At 37.3% G+C, this 22,582-nt stretch overlaps 8 protein-coding genes and 1 long non-coding RNA gene across 11 annotated transcripts in view; 4 read left to right on the top strand and 5 right to left on the bottom strand.

Moving 5' to 3' along the window:
• The window catches only part of LOC133837132 (tubulin polyglutamylase ttll-5), a 42,715-nt gene that overhangs the window by 7,063 nt on the left and 13,070 nt on the right, over nt 1–22,582 (bottom strand). The window contains exons 1-2 of one of the 3 annotated variants that reach the window (XM_062267798.1): nt 5,327–5,568; nt 22–2,927 (exon numbers count right to left, since the gene is read on the bottom strand). The exons of 1 other annotated variant lie outside the window; for it this stretch is intronic. In XM_062267798.1, coding sequence (XP_062123782.1) covers nt 157–2,793 — 2,637 coding nt within the window. In that variant the 5' untranslated portion in view covers nt 2,794–2,927; nt 5,327–5,568 and the 3' untranslated portion in view covers nt 22–156. Of the gene's footprint in view, nt 1–21; nt 2,928–5,326; nt 5,569–22,582 lie in introns of those variants that run through there. One more of the 3 variants, XM_062267796.1, reaches the window with a different exon arrangement.
• Nucleotides 6,020–8,055, top strand: LOC133837135 (SERPINE1 mRNA-binding protein 1). Its single transcript, XM_062267805.1, is given in 3 exon segments — nt 6,020–6,605; nt 6,922–7,100; nt 7,102–8,055. Coding segments are annotated over 3 exon segments (1,059 nt in total). The 5' UTR covers nt 6,020–6,145; the 3' UTR covers nt 7,522–8,055.
• LOC133837134 (molybdopterin synthase catalytic subunit) lies at nt 6,151–9,541 on the bottom strand. The gene is made up of 5 exons (XM_062267804.1): nt 9,407–9,541; nt 9,030–9,336; nt 8,614–8,922; nt 8,310–8,563; nt 6,151–8,246 (listed from the first exon to the last, which is right to left on the bottom strand). The coding sequence occupies exons 1-5, from the start codon at nt 9,533–9,535 to the stop codon at nt 8,133–8,135; spliced, it is 1,113 nt and encodes a 370-aa protein (XP_062123788.1). The 5' UTR covers nt 9,536–9,541; the 3' UTR covers nt 6,151–8,132.
• Nucleotides 9,521–9,876, bottom strand: LOC133837136 (molybdopterin synthase sulfur carrier subunit). The gene has a single exon (XM_062267806.1). The coding sequence runs from the start codon at nt 9,822–9,824 to the stop codon at nt 9,546–9,548; it is 279 nt and encodes a 92-aa protein (XP_062123790.1). The 5' UTR covers nt 9,825–9,876; the 3' UTR covers nt 9,521–9,545.
• Nucleotides 10,127–14,159, top strand: LOC133837131 (ribosome quality control complex subunit NEMF homolog). The gene is given in 9 exon segments (XM_062267795.1): nt 10,127–10,240; nt 10,646–10,733; nt 10,794–11,547; nt 11,611–11,871; nt 11,873–12,280; nt 12,282–12,493; nt 12,565–12,898; nt 12,900–13,660; nt 13,718–14,159. Coding segments are annotated over 8 exon segments (2,985 nt in total). The 5' UTR covers nt 10,127–10,240; nt 10,646–10,677; the 3' UTR covers nt 13,917–14,159.
• Nucleotides 15,165–17,077, top strand: LOC133837233 (tryptophan--tRNA ligase, cytoplasmic). Its single transcript, XM_062267910.1, has 4 exons — nt 15,165–15,495; nt 15,571–15,982; nt 16,044–16,623; nt 16,688–17,077. The coding sequence occupies exons 1-4, from the start codon at nt 15,288–15,290 to the stop codon at nt 16,790–16,792; spliced, it is 1,305 nt and encodes a 434-aa protein (XP_062123894.1). The 5' UTR covers nt 15,165–15,287; the 3' UTR covers nt 16,793–17,077.
• LOC133837234 (uncharacterized) lies at nt 16,299–17,478 on the bottom strand. Its single transcript, XR_009893785.1, has 2 exons — nt 17,421–17,478; nt 16,299–17,390 (listed from the first exon to the last, which is right to left on the bottom strand). It is a non-coding gene; the product is annotated as an uncharacterized LOC133837234 (long non-coding RNA).
• On the top strand, nt 18,353–20,010 carry LOC133835977 (uncharacterized). The gene is made up of 3 exons (XM_062266183.1): nt 18,353–18,711; nt 18,765–19,556; nt 19,616–20,010. The coding sequence occupies exons 2-3, from the start codon at nt 18,910–18,912 to the stop codon at nt 19,887–19,889; spliced, it is 921 nt and encodes a 306-aa protein (XP_062122167.1). The 5' UTR covers nt 18,353–18,711; nt 18,765–18,909; the 3' UTR covers nt 19,890–20,010.
• On the bottom strand, nt 20,255–22,060 carry LOC133835976 (ATPase H(+)-transporting accessory protein 2). The gene is made up of 3 exons (XM_062266182.1): nt 21,902–22,060; nt 21,313–21,665; nt 20,255–21,246 (listed from the first exon to the last, which is right to left on the bottom strand). The coding sequence occupies exons 1-3, from the start codon at nt 21,942–21,944 to the stop codon at nt 20,680–20,682; spliced, it is 963 nt and encodes a 320-aa protein (XP_062122166.1). The 5' UTR covers nt 21,945–22,060; the 3' UTR covers nt 20,255–20,679.

Below are 22,582 nucleotides of genomic sequence, written 5' to 3' on the forward strand. Positions count from 1 at the left end.
GCCGGTTCCTGAAGTGGCTCATGAAGATAATCAGAGACATTTACGTGATATTTGGTATCAGTCAATTCATTATTTGTCATTGGTAAACACAATCTTTCACGGCACTTAATCTTAATATTCTCAACATCTTGATTGTACAGTTCTTCCAAGCGAGCATTAAAGAACAGAATCCATTCCCCCTTGATAATTGTAAGTGCGGTGGTTAATGCCAGAGGCAATGAGTTCATCTTTACGTCGCTTCCAAAATTTTTGCCACTCGTCCTTGTATAGCGGATGCTCCTCAGGATCTGATTTGTATACCTCAAAGGATGTATTCAATTCACGCACACTGTGATCAACCATATGTCTATATGCCTGCCAGATATCGCCGTCTCGCAATGGGGACAATGATCTGCGCTCCACATCCCATTGAGATGCGATTACCGGCGATGAACGCTTTCTCTTTCGCTCCGGAGATGGGGTTCTAGATCGATTGCGTTTCGAAGTTCGAGCAGCCTGGCGATGGCGTGACGGTTGAGATTGTCGCGTATCTCTTAGAAAATTTTCAACCATTCGTTTGTGAGTCTCATCATCGACAGGTGTAACACTATGTGGTTGATTGTTAGGTTGATGTGAATAGTTATTGTTATAGTTTTGAATGGGTGGTTGTTGACTGTGATACACATTACTTGAGTTTTGCAAAGAAGTAGGATGTGCAGGCTCATTATTTGGCAACCTTAAGAAACCATCTATTGGTGGATCGACCTTGTTGTTTGCATTTTCAATAAACATCTCCACCTCATTTGAATCTACAACATGTGTAAATGTTGGACCAGTCTGCTCTGATGCATGTCGACGATGAAAAACTGTTGAGAGTAAGCTTTTCTTGTTCTTGTTGAACCAGTATTCATAACAATGATAGGCGTTCTCACGACCATGATGTGTTTCAATGGCAGTTGCTAATTTACTTAATATGGGCGTTAATACTTTGAACACTTGGTGCTCCGGTACGTGTGAGATGAGCTGTCTGTATTGGCGAATGGCTGTTGGAAAATGTTCTTCGCAATACTTGAGACGATGATTGATGCTGATTAAATGGTTATGCATTGATATTTCATCTGCACTAATGTCACATAAGCTGCATAGAAATCTGGGAGATCTATCACTCATACTGCGTACAATTTTCAGAACGTATTCGACTCCTATAAGTCCTAATACGTCTGTCATGTTTTTAGAGTTATCAAATGTTGTAGTAAAGGATGGTAAAGATTTTAAATCCATTGGATTTGGGGTAATAATCTTTTCCCGCCCTTTATTGTTTTCTTGAACATTCTTACGGGAAGTATCAATTTCAGGTTCCAATAAAATAACTTCGTCATCATCATCATTGTTATTAACGACTTTGACAGTTTCTGGATTATTTTCCTTTGGAGCTTGAGCAGTTATTAGTTTTGATAACGGTACACAAGATATTTTTCTTTTTTTAGCTTCTGCAGCTAATTTTGCTGGATTTTTTACAAGATTTAACTGTATTGGACGTTTTGGCACATTAATTTCAGATTTCTTTTGTGGTGTAGCAGAATTTTCGAAATTGTCTGTAAGAACATCGACAGCAAAATTTGGTTCGTCGCGTGGTTTCTGCATCTGAACGTCATCATTGGATTTCGATGTTGAATTTTCCACAATTGAAGAGATAACACCCTGAATTTTTAAATCATTTGAGATTATTGTCTCATTGGCAGTTTCCGAGTTTCTATTGAGATTGCCAGCAGGTGCAAGAGTTTTCTTGACAATTGAAGGTTCTGCATTCGCACTTTTGGCTTCTATTGAAGTTGGCTTTGAGACAGATTGCAATGGAAGTTTTGTAGCAGTTGACTTTGAAACCAATTGAGCTCGTTCAACTGTTTTTGCAATGCATTCAGCTTGAGATTTAATTATAGTTGACTTTCTTGATGTCGATTCAGTTGACGAATTTGCTGCAGTTGGTTTTGCATTCGATTCAACGGAAGCTTCAGTGACAGATGGCTTCGTGGAATCACCAGCTTCAACTTTTGTTGCAATTGGCTTTGAAGATCCAACTGGAGCTTTTAAGCCAGTTGAACTTGAAGTAGTTTCAGCTAAAGGATTAGTTGCAACTAGCTGACCAGAAGCTTTTGCTTCAATTGTTTTTGAAGTAGACAAAGTTTCTGCAATTTTCGTAGTAGTAGTAGTTGGAGCTGAAGGATTAGACGAGGCTGCTTTTCCAGGATCTTTTGCCACTATTGGTTTTGAAGTAGATGCAACTGGAGCTTTTGTTGCAATTGGCTTAGGAGTAGTTGCAACGGAAGGATTAACCGTAGCTGGTTTGGCAGTCGCTGCAACTTGAGGTTTAGTTGCAGTTGGTTTTGTTGTCACTCCGACTGGAGGTTTATTTGGTTGTGTAGCCAATGTAGATTTGTTTGTGGTCTTTGCCGCAGTAGCAGGTGACTGTGCATTATTTACAGGTCCTGGTTTTACTTGCGTATTAGGAGGTCTTTTAATTATGTTCTTGAAGCCAACTCCTTTGGGAAGGCGAACATTTTTTACTATTTCCATTTTACAAATATGTTTCTTGCCAGAAAGATGACTGTATAAATTCTTATCTCCATACTGACAAACGGAGCATACATTGCATAAATACATCTTCTTGCTCGGCTCCTTGCACAAAACCATATTTTCCCATTTGGTATGGCTGGCTATTTGAAACTCAAGCACCATGACGTCTTTTATGGACAGTGTTGTTAGTAAAGCTGCATACTCCGAACTATCAAACACTTCTTTCGGTATTTTTGCCATTTTCAATTTTATGCGATCTTTTTACATTCACAAAACTAGAATTACTTTCTGCATATGGTAAGCTCTTAAATATAATTTATATATTGATTGATACAAATTTAAATGTTTGGCTTTAATGTTCACATTTATTGTTGCTATAAAATTGAAGGAAAAATATTTTTATATAAAATTTAATCAAATATTTACTGAGAAACTACTTTTATTTAATTTTATTATCTAAATTTATTAGAAGTATTTTAAAAGGCAAGTAGAATTAAAAAAAAATCGCGATATTGTACCACAAGTATCAATGTAGAGCGCATGAAATACACTGAATGTATGTGAAACTCTTGCAACAAATGGGTTGTTGTATAAGAATCACATTTAAAATATTTATGACTAAGTATATTGCTTAATTAATTATTAATTAATTTGGAGTTAATTAAATATTAAATTAAACCACAACCTTAAGACTCTCTTAAAGGGGTTTAAAATAAAATAGCGATATAAAAACTTAGGAAATAACTAGAAACAATAATAGCTGTAAGTTAGCACTAAGCTTAAACCTTACGTTAGTATGTGGAAAGTCGACAACAATTGTACAAACGATTGTTTTATGAAGAAATTTTAATAACTTTAAAACGATTTTCAAATCAATTTTAAGTCAATTTCTTCGAACGCAACAATCCAAATGATTCTATATATAGAATATATAAAAACAGAATAAAAGTGTAATTAATTGCCGTACTTGGTGCAATTGTAGTACAATTTGCAGAACAGTTTCAGACTTCAAAAAAACAGTTTACCCCATTCCTTTTAAAGGAATCGGATATATGTAATAACTACAATCTTCAAAATGTCCAACATTTCGAATACAACATAAGCTGTCAAACATCGTGACTTTCGTTATATAATTCTCACCTTAACTGTGACACTTTGCGCGATAAACGAAAATACGGTAATAAAAGTTCTAATTGTCACAATTCAATAAACTGGATACTTGCGAACGAACCCTGCCAATGTTCTCAAGTGATTGTCGTGCCGAAAAACAAATATAGTATGTGTGGTGTGTGCCACGAAAATAAACTACTATAGTTTGCATAGAAACAGACATTAGTTATCGTGACAACATTACAAAAAGGACTAAAGAACCGGGTATGCACACGAAAATTACAGAATATAACGTGTGTTAGGGATATGCTTGGGAAAGCGCCATATCACAACAGATGGTCACGAGAGTCCGGCTTAACCCTCTCCCAGGATTATTAATATAGCGCTTGTTCAGCTCATTTATTTAACCCTCTTCATGAATATTAAAATAACGCTTATTCAGCTTATTTATTTAACCCTATGCAGTCCTATTAATACTACACTTTAAGTTATAGTTCATTTTTAACGCTCCCAGGCCTAAGAACATAGTAATCATTATGAAACTGCATACTTAACTAAAGTAATGTCGAACATATATTAAAACTTTGCAAATTTTGAAATATGGTAGATATTTCACATATTTTTTTGGTTGTAAACCTAAGAAAACTGGAAAAAGCTAAATAACAAGTCGTTTGCCGTTATAAACAAAAACCATCCAAGGGGATTATACTTTTTTTAATATTATACCCTAAAAAACAGTTACTTTAATTTGGAATTTAGCCTTTGCGTATTTTTTAACTTTTGCTTTTGTTCAAAAATGTAAAAAAAAAATAATTTGCGAAAATTAAAACCAGAGAGAGAAAGCGATTGAAGCTTTTCGTTTTATTTCGACGGAGCTTTTTAAACTTTGTGAATTATTTATTGGGCGGTTGTCTATTGATTTAAGAAAGACTCAATTTATTTTTACCCACTGCAACTACATATCATATATACCCTATGAGTGTGTTTTATTTTAGGCAACTAATGTTCCATGTGCGAATGCAAATATATCTGCACAAAGTACAATATATGCATAGATTATACAAAGGCAGCGCATTGCAGACAAAATGTCTTGAAGTGCATATAGAATGAACTATTTGAGAGGTAATGTGTGTCAAGGCAGCGAAAGTGTTGCATGTCCCAAAATTACATACATACATATGTATTTATGTATAGTATGTGTGTGTCGTGGAGTAATGCTTAACACAATGTTGCTACGCATCGTAGCAATGCGATATTGTTAAAGCATGGTTAGAAACGCATAAAGCATGAGGTCATGCAAGCATTGATTTTTTTGACTTTACACACAAAAAACACATGCACATGTGAATGTACATATTGGATATGTGTTGTAAATACACATATTGCATATGCTAATTCTTAAACAGTTTAAGCCCCCGATAAACAATGTTTTTTTCGAACTTACCGGCATTATTTATATAGACTTAGTTGTACGAAACGCGATGTTCTTCAACCGGTTATTAAGACCTAAATTAAGACCCTATTTTCTTAGCAATATGATACCCTTATTAAATACACACTTATCTAAATATATTTCACGGACCTACATATACATATATAAATGGATAAATAATAAATATACACACTTAAAAGCATGCCTTTATTGTTTCACTTTGCTACTTACTTATCTAGTTCCCTCCTTGCGCCCTTACACTCAAACAAATGCACAAACAAACACGCAATTGTTCAATATGTATTTCCAATTTCTACAGAAATTTGCAATAAGTAAAATTTGTTATTTGCACTAGGACGAAGACGAACTGAGAATTTCGATAACAACGAAAGAAAATGGAATGTAGTGCAGATGGATCTCACATCAATTTTTAGTGGTGGACATATTAACAAAACTAAACTAGAGCCGGGCAAAATAATACATCGATACATTTAATCGATATTGAAAATCTTTTAACAATCTTTGAAACATTGCTAACGTTACACTAAATTTACAATAATTCTGAAATATTTTGTTAACAAAATATATATTTGATATTACCAAATTAACCTTAGGTTCCCATAAAAAAATATGCTCATCTTAGGTAAAATACAAAAAATATTTTTGATTTATGTAGACGCTTGTGAAACAATTCTAATTTATTTACTTTTAAAATTCTTAACCGCATAGTGATTAAAAAGTAAAAACAAATGGTATTGAAATATAAAAGTGTGAGCTTAAGTCGAATAAATCTATTTAAAAAACTAACGGAGATTTGTAATAATAACCCACTGACGTTGTTCCATTCCACACTTGACATACGCTTTCTATCATGTTTATTCTGACATTGTTTCGATAGGTTGTTCAATTGTCAAGTCCGATTATTCCAAACCGGTTCAGTTCGACGAAGCTTTCAACTGGAAATACGGATGAAGTCTGCGAGGCAAAATTAATCTATCAAAAGCATTGTCATCATAGGAAGAACGTTGTATTTTATTTAATTTTTGCAACATGGATAATTCGGGCAACAATCGTTACGAACTCTTATTTATGGATGATGATGGCGCTGCACCAGTTCTTCCACCGAAAGTTCCCGAAGTTGTAGCCGGCAAAAAAAAGTCTGATGATCGCCCTGCACGTCAAAACATCAATAAAACCGAAAAGGAAAATAAGTCTAGCGTATTGAATAAAAATAATGCTCAATCAAAGGTTGCCAATAATGCTGGTCCAAAGGCTACCGGCAAACCCGCTGCACCAAACGCTGCAGTGAAGGAAACTCGTCCAAGGCAAAATACGCGCAATAATCATGCAACAGAGAACAACAACCATTCGCATGGACCCGATTACAACAACGAGTTGCCGAGACGTCAGAACAGAGATCGTGATATTCGCGGGCCGCCATCGCGTTTCCGCAACAACGAGAAGTTTGGCAAGAGGGAATTTGACCGTCAATCTGGATCCGATAAAACTGGTAAGTAAATAAGTATGCATTTATATATTAAAATGTTAGATTACGAATTCTATTTAATTAATATTAATAAATTTGATATGAAAGTTAATATATATTCTCGAATTCATATATTTATATGATGGATTACGCATATATGTATAAAAAGGTCTTACGAAACGTGTTTGGTTATGCTAATGCATTGTGGTTAATCTAACAATCCGTGGTTAATAATAATATAATAATAAGAACTTGTTTGATACTCTTAATTACATCATTACTATTTATAGTGTATACTTAAAATTAAAAATAATTAATCATTTTTATTACTTTTCTACAGGAGTCAAGCCTGTCGATAAACGCGAGGGCGGTGGTGCTCACAACTGGGGATCTGCCAAGCAGGACATTGAAGACCAAAAAACAGGTGCTGATCCCACTCCCACTACAGATAAAGACGATTCTGGTAATGAACAAACTGTCGGCGCCGATGTGGCCAATAATGTGGAGGAGGACGAGTCCCAAGCAAATGACTCTGGATGAGTGGAAAGCTCTGAAGGATCAGCGTGCCAAGCCAAATTACAATCTGCGTAAGGCCGGCGAAGGAGGGGTTGAGAATGCCGAATGGAAAAAGATGATTGTTCTGGGCAAGAAGAAGGGTGGAATCGAAACTGAAGATGAATTCGAATATGATCCCTCGATGTATCCTCAACGTGTGGGACGCCTTCAGCGCATTGTCGATATCCAGTTCAATTTCAATGATGGTCGCAAAACTGGTTTCCGTAAGGGAGGACCTCGTGGTCCACCGCGTGGTGGTCCTCGCCCGGAGGGTGTTGCTAGCAATGGTTTCGATAACAACAAATTCGCATCCTATGAAAAGCGTCGTTCGGGCTCCAAGCCGTTGAAGGTCGACGATGAGAATCAATTTCCCACTCTTTCCTAAAGCACAGCATTAACAATTCTTTTACGTTTTTTTTACACAAGTTGATAAACATATTCCTAAGTAATTGATGTAAAAGAGATTTAAATATCATGCTGCTTGACATTCAAATTATGTAATTTACATAAGAAACACAAACAGCTTTCCAAAATTTAATTCTTAGAATTCTACGAATATAATTTGAATTTCTTTTTGGCATTTACAAATGCATTTCAAAACGGAGAAAAACAAAACAAAACACCCACATATAAACAGAAAAGCTATTGGAAATAGTTCAAATTGTTGAAACAAATATACATCATTTATAACACCATATACTTAATGGCCACTTCTCTTATTTCAAAATTCAAATATTGTATGTACATAAGTACGTGTGGAGTGGATCTTTTCACGATTTAAACATTAAGGTCGAACTCCCTAATACAAAAACTATTTTTTAGCTGTAAATATTACAAAAATACCGTGTATTGAGTAAGATGATTATTGATAACAAAAAAATGAATAAACAGATACAAATCAGCTATAAACAACTTAAAATTCACAAGTGTTTTTGGTTTAAAGGCGGAATTCGTTGTTTATTTCCGAGTTCCATATATAAGATAAGACTCGATTCATTATTCAATTTCACTTTTAATCTTTTCAATGAAACTGCTTAACCTATCCGGCATATAAATTTTCTTTTTCTCCTTTCGAAGACTTGTACTTTGCTCATCTTTTGGTAACTGCACCTGTAATGAAAGAAAGGGAATCATGAAATTGATGAGCATAGCAATCAGCGACTTCTTACTTACTAGATATTTGTACTCTGGAGAACTGGATTCCAGCAATAAAATTCGATTTTCTAATTTTTTAATACGATAAAGGATATTGCCATTATCATCCGAGTTAAATCCCATATAAGTCTCAATGTTCTTTAGACGAATGCTTGGTAAGGAATTGTTATCAGTCGGATTGTTCGGATTTTCTTGCGATGACATGAGTTTATTGAGTTCTTGTGAATAGTTTGGTCGCATCTGTGGTCCAGAATTATTATTGGCTCTTCTAACTATAGTAAACTTGTTAATATGTGCATTTATTAATATCAACCGTTCATACCTTTTAGATGGCCTTTTGATTGATGTTGCTTCACAAGAAAACTCTGGGTTCGAGCACACGATGTTTCCTCAGTTAAATCGTCTTCATTATTATTGCAATTCGACTCATTATCGGTGGAATGTTTCTTGAAATCATTTATATTATACAGATTAATTTCATCGCGTTTTCGTTTCAAGAAACACTCAACACGTCTATTCAAGTCGGTGTCATTGACTCTAATTTGCACCAATTTATTATCAGAGGTCAGAGATTGATCCTCAATAGGGCAAGATGAGAAATCGAAAGCCTTCAAAGTTAAAGGTGAACGTTCTATATATTTGTTGTAGTTAAAAAATGAATTTGTATATTAAATATTTATATACAGAATTGGTTTTAGTAATTGCACATGCATAATAATAACAATCATAAGTTCTTACGAGGCCATTGGCACTCCTTATTTTCTTTCCACTCCCCGACTGGATCCTCCTCATAAATTTCCTTTTTCCAAATAGGAACGCGTGACTTTAGCTCATCGATAGCAAAGCTAACGGATTCCAGGGCAGCGGCACGGTGAGGTGCTGAAGTAGCAATTACCACGCTTTCCTCTCTAACTGGAACTGATCCCAGTCGATGATAAATGGCTATGTGCTTAAGATTAGGCCAACGAGTTCGCAGCTCAGTGCAGATTTTACTCATTTCCTTAAGTGCCATGTTTTCGTACGCTTCATATTCCAATGATGTCACCTTTAATTGAATAGTTAAATAGACACTCGTTACTTATTAGAACTGGCAATAATCATAATTAGGCACTTACTTTTTTGCCCTCGAATGTGTCACGTGTTGTGCCCACAAACATCGAACAGGCTCCACAACCATCGTCGACTATTAAATTGTGCACTTGTTGAACGTTGATTTTGTCGTTTACTAATTTTATGTAGTCCATGGTGAAGATGTTAACCGCCGCTTATGGGAGGAATCACAGCAATTTCGTCACCCTGTTGTAGTCGAATCTCTTCTTCTAAGTTTTCAAGGTAATTCTCTTTATGAGCTAATATAATACAGTTACTAATTGCGCTCAAGTCGAAGTGATCAATTAGTTGTTTAAGCAATTGACCTGTTTTAACTACAGATTCAACTGCAAATACTGCACGAGATGTTTTTGCAAGCTCACGACTTTTAGCAAAAAATAGAACGTTAATATTAATAGTTTCCGAGTTTTCTACGCTCATCATGTTCCTTTGAACATTGTTTTTACATTTGTAAATTTCACAACTGGGGATGACACTGATAACCTAAAAGTATCGAATACTCAATTGAGTATCCGATAGTTGCGTAAAGAATTTGATTAAAATATACATATATAATATACATTTTTAGTAATTACTTTAACATTTAATGGTTGAAATTTAACCTACAGTTACTTTTGATTATTCTGTTATGCAAATACTAAGTAAAACTTAATATTTATTTCACAATTGCTTACCTATTTCGAAAAAATATTTGGTATCTCTTGAAATTCAAGTTCTGGTCACATTCAATAAATTCACATTGTGGGCTAAAGAAAATTGTGTTTAGAATTTCTAATTAATTTATTTGCTGTTTACCTGTGCTACAATCTCAGTGAGTTGCGGGAGATAAATAAAGACATGTAATTAAATACTTTCTTAAATTGTGCTTTTGTGCAATGTGTAAAATGAACTGTGAAATGAACTAATTAGTTGTCTGTCAATACTTACGCATAAATACATACATACATACATACATACATATGTAGGTTGTGAAATATGTGCCGGTGTCCACATCATAATAAATGATTCTTACATTTAATATCTTGTAAAAAGGGAGCTAAAACTTAATGCTATACAACGTCATCAGTTTTATCAAAAGAAAAATTTGATTAATATAGTTTTCTCGTTGCGTCAAATTCAGCAAATATAAAAAGTAGCTTGACTTGTATACGTCACTTGCGTTAATATATAGTATTTATGTATTAACAAAACCATTTCAGCAGTTAAAGTAAGTCATTAACTTTGTAATATATTATTTATTGCAGGCAAAAACTGTGATAAGCATTAAGATTTCACCATGAAAACACGCTTCAATTCATACGATATTATATCTGGCGTTGCTGAGTTGCAGAGGTATTTAAATAAATGCGTTTTAAAATTATTATACTAATTATATTTCCTATGTTGATTCAGGTTGGTCGGCTATCGCGTTAACCAGATCTATGATATCGATAACAAGACGTACCTATTCCGTCTTCATGGAGGGTCATCAACAGAGAAGGTCACATTGTTACTCGAGTCGGGAACGCGTTTCCACACAACAGGATTTGAATGGCCAAAAAATGTGGCTCCCTCTGGTTTCAGCATGAAGTTAAGGAAACATTTGAAAAATAAGCGCCTTGAGCAAATTAGTCAACTTGGCGGCGACCGAATAATTGATTTTCAATTTGGTACTGCAGACGCTGCCTATCATGTACTTCTAGAGCTCTATGATCGCGGCAATGTTATCCTGACTGATTATGAGCAAACCATATTATACATTTTACGGCCACACACTGAAGGCGAGAGTGTGCGATTTGCTGTTCGTGAGAAATATCCCATTAACAGGGCCAAAAAGGAAAGCACAGAGTTGTCCGAAGAAGCAATTCGCAACATAATTGCATCTTCAAAGCCTGGCGAGCATTTGAGACGAGTCTTAATGCCAATCTTGGACTGCGGTCCTGTTGTTATTGAGCATATTCTTCTTGAGCAAGGTTTGCAAAATCACGCCGTAAATGTTTCCCCCGAAGATGTTAACGAAAAGGAAAAAGAACAGGCTGAAGAGGAATCCTCAAAGACTCAAAAATCCAAGAAGAAAAACAAGAACCGCAATCAACAAGTCAGCAACGTTGCTGTTAAATCTTTTGATGTGGAAGCGGACTTACCCAACTTAATGAAAGCCATCAAGGTTTGTAATTTATTGTTTATAACATAGTTTACGCAAATTATATATATATTTTTTTTTTTTTAGTCTGCTTATGATATCATTGAATTGGCAAAAAATAAGAGCTGCAAAGGTTTTATAATTCAAGTTAAGGAAGAGAAACCCACGGAGGGGGATAAGGTTGAGCATTTCTATAGAAATATAGAGTTTCATCCATATCTCTTCACTCAATACAAGGATCAGCCATTTACCGAGTTCCCAACTTTTATGGAAGCAGTTGATGAATTCTTCTCAACGCAAGAGTCACAAAAGATCGATATGAAAACATTGCAACAGGAACGAGAAGCTCTTAAAAAAACTATCCAACGTGAAGAAAGATCACTCAAAACGGTTGGAAGAACTTAATAAAGTTCAAGATTTGGATAAGAGGAAAGCGGAATTGATAACTTGCAATCAGAGTTTGGTAGATAAAGCCATCTTGGCAATTCAATCGGCCATTGCCAGCCAATTGTCTTGGCCAGATATTCAGGAGCTGGTCAAAGAGGCCCAAGTTAATGGAGATGTTGTAGCCAGTGCGATAAAACAATTAAAGTTGGAGATCAATCACATTTCGCTATTGCTGAGTGATCCATACGGTGCAAGTGATAGTGAAAATGAAGATGATAAAGAGGAATCGATTGTTATTGATGTAGATTTGGCCTTGTCTGCTTGGGCTAATGCCCGACGATACTACGATCTAAAACGTTCAGCAGCTCAAAAAAGAAAAGAAGACCATCGACGCGTCACAGAAAGCTCTGAAGTCAGCGGAACGTAAAACACAGCAAACTCTTAAGGAAGTGCGCACAATATCAAATATAGCGAAAGCTCGAAAAGTTTTCTGGTTTGAGAAATTCTATTGGTTTGTTAGTTCTGAAAACTATTTAGTTATTGGAGGAAGAGACGCGCAACAGAATGAATTGATTGTAAAAAGGTGAGAGAAATAATCAATTTACTTATTTCTATTAAATTATTAAATTAACCTTTATTCATAAACTTCAACAGATATATGCGACCGAAAGATATATATGTCCATGCCGATATTCAGGGAGCTTCGAGTGTTATAATTCGCAATACAACTGGAGGAGATATTCCACCCAAAACACTACTTGAAGCTGGCACCATGGCAATCTCGTACAGTGTTGCATGGGATGCAAAGGTGGTTACGAATGCATATTGGGTCAATAGCGACCAAGTGAGTAAAACTGCACCCACAGGAGAGTATTTGGGTACTGGAAGCTTTATGATTCGTGGAAAGAAAAACTTCTTACCCTCTTGCCATCTGATAATGGGCTTAAGTTTGCTTTTTAAACTGGAAGATAGCTTCATAGAACGTCATCAAGGGGGAGCGAAAAATCAGAAGCACAGATGATGACATTGATGAGCAGGGCGTACAGGAAACGGAAGTAACATACCCCATACTTGATGATATTAGCGAAGCCAATGATATTAGTGAAGGTGCTACAAATGGCTTTCCTAATACTGAAGTTAAGGTGGAACACGATACTGGCCGAATTACCGTAAAATCACAGTTGTCTACTGATAATCAAGAAACTCCAGTTGTTGAAAAGATGCCTGAAAAATTGGTGGAAGATGAAGAAATTGCCATTATTGAAGCTGGACCTTCTCGGAAGAAGACTCAAGTTTCAAATAAGAAGAAAAATAAAGAAAAAGGACGCAATGATAAAACTGAGGTTGAGAAAACTCAAGCCAACTCAGGTGATGCAGAACCCAATGCTTCCAATAAATTAAAACGCGGCCAAAAGGGTAAATTAAAAAAGATGAAATTGAAATATAAGGATCAGGATGAAGAGGAGCGTAAAATTCGAATGATGATACTCAGTTCATCTGGAAAAGACAAATTACCAGCAAATGATGAAAAAGAAGATGAAAAAGCAATTGCATTGAAAAAAGGACCTAAAGTCGATAAAACTGGAGAATCCGTCCCGAAAAATCAAATCGATATTGATGAAAACGATGATACCCCGATTGGCGTTGACGCTGATTTGTTGGACTCTCTTACAGGTCAACCACTTGAGGATGATGAGTTGCTATTTGCCATTCCAGTAGTAGCTCCGTACCAAGCATTGCAGCAATACAAGTAAGTTTAACACAAATCGATTATAATATATAATTTTTTATAATCTTTCCTTCATAGATTCAAAGTAAAGTTGACACCTGGCACAGGAAAACGAGGTAAAGCAGCTAAAGTGGCAATTAATATGTTCTCCAAGGACAAAGCCTGTAACAATAGGGAGAAGGACTTATTGAAGAGTATAAAAGAAGAAGCACTAGCTAGAAATATCCCTGGAAAGGTTAAGATTTCAGCACCACAATTACAAAAGTTTAGAAAGTAAATAATTTGAAATTGAATATGAAAGGAAATTTATTTCAAAATTAAATTAACTGATTTTCATATAAAAAAATAAGATTGATTCAACCGAAAAAGAATTAATGGATACTTTTAAATGTTATAATCCATCTATATATGTATGTAAATTCAACTATTTGATTTAATGTTTGTTGATTTCACTGTGATAAGTCATTGAATGACTTGGTTGCTGAGTGATAATAGTTGGAAATTAAAAAATAAAAAAAAATTCCTAAAAATTGCGTTTTCATTAACAATTTTAAAAATTGGAACAAGTCTTGCCCTGTTGCCGTGTGACATATTTCGGATGTGCTTTCATCAAGTTTCTTATCAATGTCGACGAAGGGTGCAAATATTATTGATACATTAACGATAACATTTGAAATATTAACGACTTTTATTTTTATTAAATATATCAATGTGCGTCAAGATAGCTCCACTTAGTTATAGTTGTTTCATTTAGTTATTTTCTGCAAGCATTTGAAGTCCCGCCAAAGTCCAAATGGTGTTATTTAACACTGACTGGTTCCACGCTGGTTCCAGTTATTTGATGCACCTGCGAAATTAACTTGTTTTTGCGGGTTAGGAAAAGGTCAATTTTCTCAAAAACAGCTTAAAGGATTTCAACCAAAATTGCTATATATCTTCCTTATAGTTGTATCTACGAAAATATAATGTGCGCTATGAACGACAAGAAAGTCAAAAAAAGTTATGGTCATTAATCGGCAACATTGATTTTTTGTGCTCATTTTGGGGCTGGAGCTGAGGTTATCGTACTTTTCCTGAAATAACTCAAAAACGACTTAGGATAAATTTATGATTTTTTGAGGGTATATTTATAAAACAATACTCTATAACTTGTCATAAGCCGATTGGGAGACAACTCGTCAAAGCCGAGATATTGGCTAAAATGTTGCTACCTCAATTTTTCATTCATGATTTTAGTGCATAAATACTGCATGAAATTTGACGAACATGGATTTAATAGAAAAGTAATTTAATTTTCTATTGTTTCGCATTTAAACTTTTTAATTTAAGTTTAAATATCACGTAAAAAAAGAAAATAACAAGTTTTTTTAGCCGATATTTTTTATCGATGTGTGACGCTAAAGTTGCCGAGCTATCTTGACGCACATTAAATAATTATCACTTTTCTACTTCTTCACTTGTGCAGCTCATACACGTTGCGAACAGCTGTGCATGAGAAATTCAAGTCTCAGTCGAACGAAACGTGTGTGAGCTCCTAATCACTTACTGCTGTTTCTTGCACATGTGAAAGGCCAATTTCAACAGCCAGTATTATACGCTAAAGAAACACGCTTAAATAGACAAAACAAACAAAATAGAATATAAACAAATGGCGGAAGTTAAACAAACGGTTGTTGAAGGCGTCGATGCACTAACGTTGAACGGCAAATCAGACGCGGACACTGTGGAAACGGCAACCGATGCACAGGCCCAAGAAACTGCAGGAGACGAAGCAACAACAAATGCGGATGATGTTGTGGATCCATGGAACGTTGCTAGCAGCAACGATGCAGGCGTCGACTACGACAAGCTAATAAGTATGCAATATAAATTGCGCTTCAATAGCAAAATTAGTATTTATTTGTGTTTGTGTGTGTGTTGACACGTTGCAGAGCGCTTCGGTTCAAGTAAAATCGATGATGAACTTATCGCACGATTTGAAAAAATTACGGGGAAGCCAGCTCACCATTTTCTTAGACGTGGCCTGTTCTTTTCGCATCGCGATCTGCACACGATACTTACACTACGCGAGCAGGGCAAACCGTTCTATTTGTACACTGGCCGTGGGCCCAGCTCGGGATCCTTGCACATTGGTCACTTGGTGCCGTTTATTATGACCAAATGGCTGCAGGAGACATTTGATGTACCGCTGATCATTCAACTTACTGACGATGAGAAAACATTGTGGAAAGATCTTAAAATCGAGGAAGCCATCAAATTGGCTCGCGAAAATGCCAAGGATATTGTTGCTATGGGATTCGATGTGAACAAGACGTTCATCTTCAACAATCTGGAGTTTATGGGGTGAGTTGAAAGTAAACATTTGAAGTAAATTGTATTTATCCATTGTGTTTTTGGCTTACAGTAAATGTCCCGCTATGTACCAGAATATTATACGCATTCAGAAGTGTGTCACCTTTAATCAGGTGAAGGGCATTTTCGGCTTTGGCGACTCTGATATCATTGGCAAGATTGGCTTTCCCGCCGCCCAGGCAGCGCCGGCGCTGTCCAGCACATTTCCCTTCATCTTTGGCAATAAGAAGGTGCATTGCTTGATACCCTGCGCCATCGATCAGGATCCCTATTTCCGCATGACACGCGATGTTGCTCCGCGTCTGGGTTTCCCCAAATGTGCGCTGCTGCACTCAAGCTTCTTTCCAGCATTGCAGGGCGCCAAGACGAAAATGTCGGCCAGCGAGCAAAACTCTGCTGTGTTCTTAACCGACACGCCGAAGCAGGTCAAGAATAAGATCAATAAATATGCATTTTCTGGCGGACGCGTCACTGTGGAGGAGCATCGTAAGCTGGGCGGCATTCCCGACATTGATGTGGCCTATCAGCTGTTGAAATTCTTCCTCGAGGACGATGCCAAGCTGGAGGAAGTGCGTGTAGCCTACAGCAAGGGTGAAATGCTCACCGGAGAAATCAAGAAGCTCGCTATTGAGGTAAGCTAATGTGAAGTTATCCACAAGTTAAGTAAGACATTGATATCAATTCGTTGGCCTGCAGACTGTTACGCCCATTGTGGAGCAGCATCAGGCTGCGCGTAAACTGATCACGGATGAGGTGCTGGACAAATACTTTGAGCTGCGACCTCTGAAATACGGCAGTTAAAAGTACATAAACGATATGTACACAAGCATTAATAGCAAACAAATAAAAAAAAGAATGTTTAACGTAATAAATTAAATATTAAACTTATTCACATTTTTAACAAAAGTGAACAAGTCTAAAAAAAGCAAAGAAATATATTTATTGAACGTTTGTCACAGCTGAAAGCTTGCTAGACTTTCTTAAGCTTCATTGTGCTCGCTATTTATTTACTAAGCAAAACAGAAAAAATATATTGTTTGATTATTTTTATACGCATTAATCAATAAACGTAAACTCCGTCTCCGATTTTCAAATGCTAACGTCTGACCCACTTTTGGTAGCTGTAAAAATGCTGTAAAACTCCGTTGAAACCATTCGCTTGACCGGTCGCGTCAGACTGGGAAACTGAAGCTATATATACTACAGTGAGTGACATATGTATTCGTACTATTTTATTATTTACTTCCTATTCGTCGCAACTAAGGTGGGAGGTGTGGGAGGCAGCTGGAAATACAGCTAAATCAACAAGAGGTATACGTAGCTTCGCAGAAATGTAATAATTTCCGTGTAATCTGAGAGCTATTGAATGGGTTCCAATGCACTAAGCTTCTATTTTGGGCTGTCGAGTTGACTGGAGCTTACATCATACCCGGTTGCTACAGTTCAGACGGGCTTAATGAATCTGTGACAATCCAGTGCAAAGGGAGTCATAATCTTTTCCATAAAGCAGGAATCGAGAATTATTATTGTTGTATTTTTTGGCTATAAAACTAAAAACTACATATATATTTTTAGTAACTATACTAATAGGAATAATATGTTATTATTCTTATTGAGGGTTAATTTATGCATTAGCTTCCCAATTTTGTTCTTTTTTGAAATTGGTAGTTTTTACAAATTGAATCACAACACAGCTTCACTAAATATAAAGTATTTATTAGTTTTGATTTAATTTAATTATTTTTGCCCGAGTTCTAATATTAGTAATCATATTTTTTGTAGAATAAACTAAATTTTGTTGTAAACTAGATTCTTAATTATTATATTGTTTTATAATATGTCAGCTACTCTTGTATTCTTCTTATATAAATTATTTAACTTACTTTATTGGACGAGTATCTTTAAACCAATACGATTGTATCAAGACTTTGTAGGACTAGGTGATTATGAGGTATATCCAAGTCGACTTCAGCTTTCTAATCCATTTTTTTTTGTAAATAAGGTAGCTAAAGATTTGAACTGAAAATTGAGACCCTATGACGTTAAGTTATAGGCCTCATGGGCTAATAGTACATTCAGCTAAGCTAAGCTAAGCTGAGTTGGAATACCCCAATACGGCAAAGTCTTTCCTATGCATGAACATAGTATATATACAATATGTCGATATATACATATTTTTTTTAATTAAGCCAAAACACTTGTGTTTACACGCGTTGAAAATAGTACATATATCGTATGTATATGTGTGTACATACCTATATATGTATGTATGTGGCTATAGCAGCTCCTCTATATACTGAGCGTCGACTGTGCGACACATGAAGAAGAATGCTGCTCCAAAGAAAAACTCAAAGTGAAGTTGTGGCGATCGACGACGACAACGACGACGACAACGACGACGACGACAATCCACAAGGCAGCCCATAAGCCAAACGCGACTCCAACTTTGCACACGCGCTCATCTTCAACTCTGCCGCTTACAACAAACAATGCAAGAATATTAAGCCGCAGCAGCCACCTTTTGTTATTGTCGTAGTAGTTGTTGTGTTGTTGTTGTCGCTGGGCAGGTATACAAAAGGAAAAGCCGACAGACGGATCGATAGAGCGATCCTGTTGTTGACACACGTACAAAGGGCACTTGTCAACTGAAGACGCCAACAGCCAGCCACCATGATCACTTTTGCTCCATTTGTGGTGATGTGTGATGAATGATGAGATTGGTGAGCCATCATTTATCAAAAGGAAAACCTTATTTCTAATGCACTATAAACAGTGGCAACAGGTAAACGATACACATACAATTACGTACAAAATATACGCAATCGAAAGTGTTCCCATTGCAACGCACAATCGTCTTGGGATCATTGGCCAGCGGCAACTCATCGTCAGCAGTCGCAGAACTCAAATCGGCTTAAGCGATGAGTGATCAACTGCTCAGCGCTGCCGCGGACGATCCTCCAGCCACACTCTTGCCCACGCCCGTTGCACTGCCGAGCCCCTATGCGGATGCTGAGTCCAATGAGCAGCCGGTGCTGCTTGAACTTGGCGCCGCCACGCCTACAGCCAGCTTGAACTACACACTGGCGCCGGATGGTGGCGGTCTCTTGACCTATTCGACGCCACATAGCCTCTCCTATTCGCCCACTTTGATGACGAGTTACGACAAGCCGACACATTCGCATTCACATCCACATCCGCAGCACTTGATGACGCCAACCTACAGCATAAGTATTCCACAGACAGTTTCCATGTGGCCAGGCGGCGCTGGCGCTGGCGGCACTGGTGCTCCACTTGTTGAGGGCAAGCGCAACGACCTCGTCTCTGTGCCGCCACCCACCTACATGACGTACAGCGCCAGCGGAGCCATCGAGGTGGAGATTGCCAAGGAACAGAATCCCGCTTGGCGTGAGAAGGCGCTCCAAATGGAGAAGGACTATCGACGCACGGCCTGTGATCGGGAACGAACTCGGATGCGAGACATGAACAAGGCATTTGATCTGCTGCGTTCCAAGTTGCCTATTTCCAAGCCCAATGGCAAGAAGTACTCCAAAATCGAGAGTTTACGGTAAGCTAAGCAAGCATACAAATTTCACAGCAATTATTTTATATCATTTTTTTGCACAGCATTGCCATCAACTACATCAATCATCTGCAGGCCATGTTGCGGGATAATCATGTGATGCCCGAAACGGATCTGACCTCATTCAAATGTAGCAGCAGTTCCTCTATTCATTACGAAGTGCAATCCCATCATCATCATCATCATCATGCTGCCAGTTACGACTACGACAACAGCGCTTCGGCGGCAACATCTTCGCAGAACGGTTGTAACTGGAGCGGCGGCAGCAGCGGTTCCCCCAGCTATGAAACGAATGCCAAGGAACATTGGAACACGTAGCGGTTAAGGGTCAACACAGTTAATCCTTCAAATTGCCAAAGAACTAGGATGCAGTTACAATTGTGTTGATTTCGGAAATATGTATTTTTTCTATACTTGCAATAAAAATTTCTATAAGATACATTACAGCTATTGAAAAATTGAGGATAAGCCTTCTACTTCTGCGCTATGATGAGTCCTCTCAATAAGCATTATCAAACAATTTTCTATAATGAATTAAATGTTCCTATAACACACACTGAAATACAACGGTTGAAAAGTAAGGACAAAAGGCATGACTCAGAGTGCACGCCCATTTACTTAAGTGGTACTGGAAAACCCTCAGAGATAAGCCCGATTTTCCCGATAGCTTAGTCAGTGGCATGGACTTTTTAGGTTATATTTATTTAACGGTAAGTTATTAACATTTTACATGTGATAATTTACATAGTTTTTCGTTTTTGATATACAGAAATGACTTGAACCTAAAAAGCACAACAAACACAAAAATATAACAAATTATTATAGCTGATAATAATGGAATTACTGAACTGCATTTAAAAATAATAAGTTTGTAATACTTATTTATAGCTCTTATATATGGGATGGTGTTAATATCCAAGTCAACTACACACAACTGCTCTCACACAACACGCACACACAATTTTTCCGCTAATTTGAATTAGATTTGAAATAGTAGAACAGTACATTCGTAATAAAGTTAGTTGACTTTTCGCTACATAGAAATGGGGCGAGATAACAAAGAAGGTAGATTTGTGGTTAGTTGTTTTCTTCTTTACCACCAACTAATTTAGTTGTCCTTCTTCATTCTTGTGGAGGTCATGCGGTAGATGATGGAATCTCTGCCGGGATCCATGGCAGCAATGGCATAGCAGATGGCCAACAGGGACAGACCAAAGATAACCATGAACCACAGAATGATGTTGAAGATGACGGGATAATCTTGGTTATAGTAGACAGCCAAATTGAAGGGATTCGCATTATCGGACTGAATGGTGTCACGCTTAGAACGCGAGACGGCAGCATCCTTGTCTGTGGATTGCACGAAGAGCACCGAGTCGCTGGATTTTTGTGCGGCAGCCAACAGGCGACCAATGGCAGCGGACAGCAGTTTGTTGGCCTCATCCACAGCAACAGATTTCTCGCCATGAGCCTTGGCAATGCCATCGACAGACAGACGAATGATTAGCACGTTTGAGGGCTTGAGCATCTCGGCCAAGTTCTCGGAGGCAGCGTTAATGTAGCCGATCTCCTGCAGGAACTGCTTGTCGGCATTGTGCAGAGCGGGATTCAGGTGCTTGGTGGGCTTGGCAGCTGGGGCATCGGAAGAACCAAAGCAGGCCTTGAATGATTGCACCTGAAAAACACCATTACACATTTATGTAACCCTTGAAATGATGATAAGCTGCTATCAATAACTTACACCCTCGTCGTACTGTCCGAAATTGATGTCGCACACAGGCTCGTTGGCAGCCTCCAGCTCAGCAGCCAAAGCATTGAGGGAGTTGCCAGTGTTGGAACCAACCAACTCATAGGACTTCACATTGCCAGCCGAGGTGACATGGCTGAGACCCTCAACATGCACGGCAATCACGCCCTTAGCCAAGTTGAAGGGATCGTTGATGGTAAGACCGCTCCAGTCCGAGTCGCCAACGACGGCATTGCCCATGGCAGCGAACAACACATCACCGACATAATGACTGTTCAGTGGATCGTTGCCCTTGAAGCTGATCGACTTGGGGCTGTTCAGCACAGTGAACTCGCCTGCGGCATGAACTGTTGGTAAAAATTAAAACGAAAAATCTATTAGAATTACATACATATACTTCACTTAATCATACAACTTGATAAAGATTCTGCGCGAACTGAAAAAAAAAGTTGGGGGCTCCAACCTCCACCCTTGTGACAAGCAGAATCGATGCGACACTCGAGTTGTGAAGGTTTTGAACAATCTAAACACTTTTCACAACGCTCAATATGTATTCTATGTAGAATTTGATGGATTTACTTACTTGCTGCAATAAACAGCGAGAAAACCACGAAGTTTTGCAACATTTTCAATTTTCTGCCAGGCTTTCAATCATATGACGAACAAACTGCACAGAGAAAAACCTACTACGCTCTCACTGTCATGTGATGGGTAGTTGTTCGGCGTGACCGCAGATTAATTGCTAAAATACCATTATTTTTACTTGGCCACACTATGTTAGTGGTGTGGAAATGTTAAATTTATGCGGGTGTTAAAATCAACTCGACTCAATTGTTTGTATACATTTATTCCCATTTTTAATTTTTATACGTTTATTGTTAAATAAACAAAATACTTTTTTTATTCAATCCAATTAAACAACTATTGTTATTAGCAGTTTTTTCAATGTTTGGCAACAGCAATAGCCGTTAACTCCACTTGTTATTTGATTTGCTTTACATACAGTGCTTTCTTAACTGTAGACTTAACAGTGCCGCTTTTTTACTCAAGAATATGTTGTAATCTGTTTTATTAGTGCCATTTAAAGCACTTAAATCGGCTCACACTAAATGATCATCAAAAATCTGCATTGAGACTGGCTAAGGCAATTTAATAAAAATTGGGGAAAAAACGTAAAACCATTTAAAAGTGGCGCCCTTGCAATTTAGTATTTTTTAGTATTTCATAGAGCAGCTGATAGTTGAGTTTTTGGGTATTTCTTCTC

The sequence above is a fragment of the Drosophila sulfurigaster genome, chromosome 2R (genome assembly GCF_023558435.1).
Source record: "Drosophila sulfurigaster albostrigata strain 15112-1811.04 chromosome 2R, ASM2355843v2, whole genome shotgun sequence".
NCBI lineage: Eukaryota > Metazoa > Arthropoda > Insecta > Diptera > Drosophilidae > Drosophila > Drosophila sulfurigaster.

Excerpts from the sequence above, each read along its gene's own strand:
- LOC133837134 (XM_062267804.1), bottom strand. The coding sequence starts at position 9,535 with ATGGACTACATAAAATTAGTAAACGACAAAATCAACGTTCAACAAGTG. Across the intron at positions 8,564-8,613 it reads ATCAAAAGGCCATCTAAAAG|TTAGAAGAGCCAATAATAAT; the intron begins GTATGAACGGTT and ends AGTTTACTATAG. Across the intron at positions 8,247-8,309 it reads CTCCAGAGTACAAATATCTA|GTGCAGTTACCAAAAGATGA; the intron begins GTAAGTAAGAAG and ends CTTTCATTACAG.
- LOC133837136 (XM_062267806.1), bottom strand. The coding sequence starts at position 9,824 with ATGATGAGCGTAGAAAACTCGGAAACTATTAATATTAACGTTCTATTT.
- LOC133837233 (XM_062267910.1), top strand. The coding sequence starts at position 15,288 with ATGGCGGAAGTTAAACAAACGGTTGTTGAAGGCGTCGATGCACTAACG. Across the intron at positions 15,496-15,570 it reads CGACTACGACAAGCTAATAA|AGCGCTTCGGTTCAAGTAAA; the intron begins GTATGCAATATA and ends GACACGTTGCAG. Across the intron at positions 16,624-16,687 it reads TCAAGAAGCTCGCTATTGAG|ACTGTTACGCCCATTGTGGA; the intron begins GTAAGCTAATGT and ends GTTGGCCTGCAG.
- LOC133835977 (XM_062266183.1), top strand. The coding sequence starts at position 18,910 with ATGAGTGATCAACTGCTCAGCGCTGCCGCGGACGATCCTCCAGCCACA. Across the intron at positions 19,557-19,615 it reads TCCAAAATCGAGAGTTTACG|CATTGCCATCAACTACATCA; the intron begins GTAAGCTAAGCA and ends TTTTTTGCACAG.
- LOC133835976 (XM_062266182.1), bottom strand. The coding sequence starts at position 21,944 with ATGTTGCAAAACTTCGTGGTTTTCTCGCTGTTTATTGCAGCAA. Across the intron at positions 21,666-21,901 it reads CTCGCTGTTTATTGCAGCAA|TTCATGCCGCAGGCGAGTTC; the intron begins GTAAGTAAATCC and ends TTTTACCAACAG. Across the intron at positions 21,247-21,312 it reads TCGGACAGTACGACGAGGGT|GTGCAATCATTCAAGGCCTG; the intron begins GTAAGTTATTGA and ends GGTGTTTTTCAG.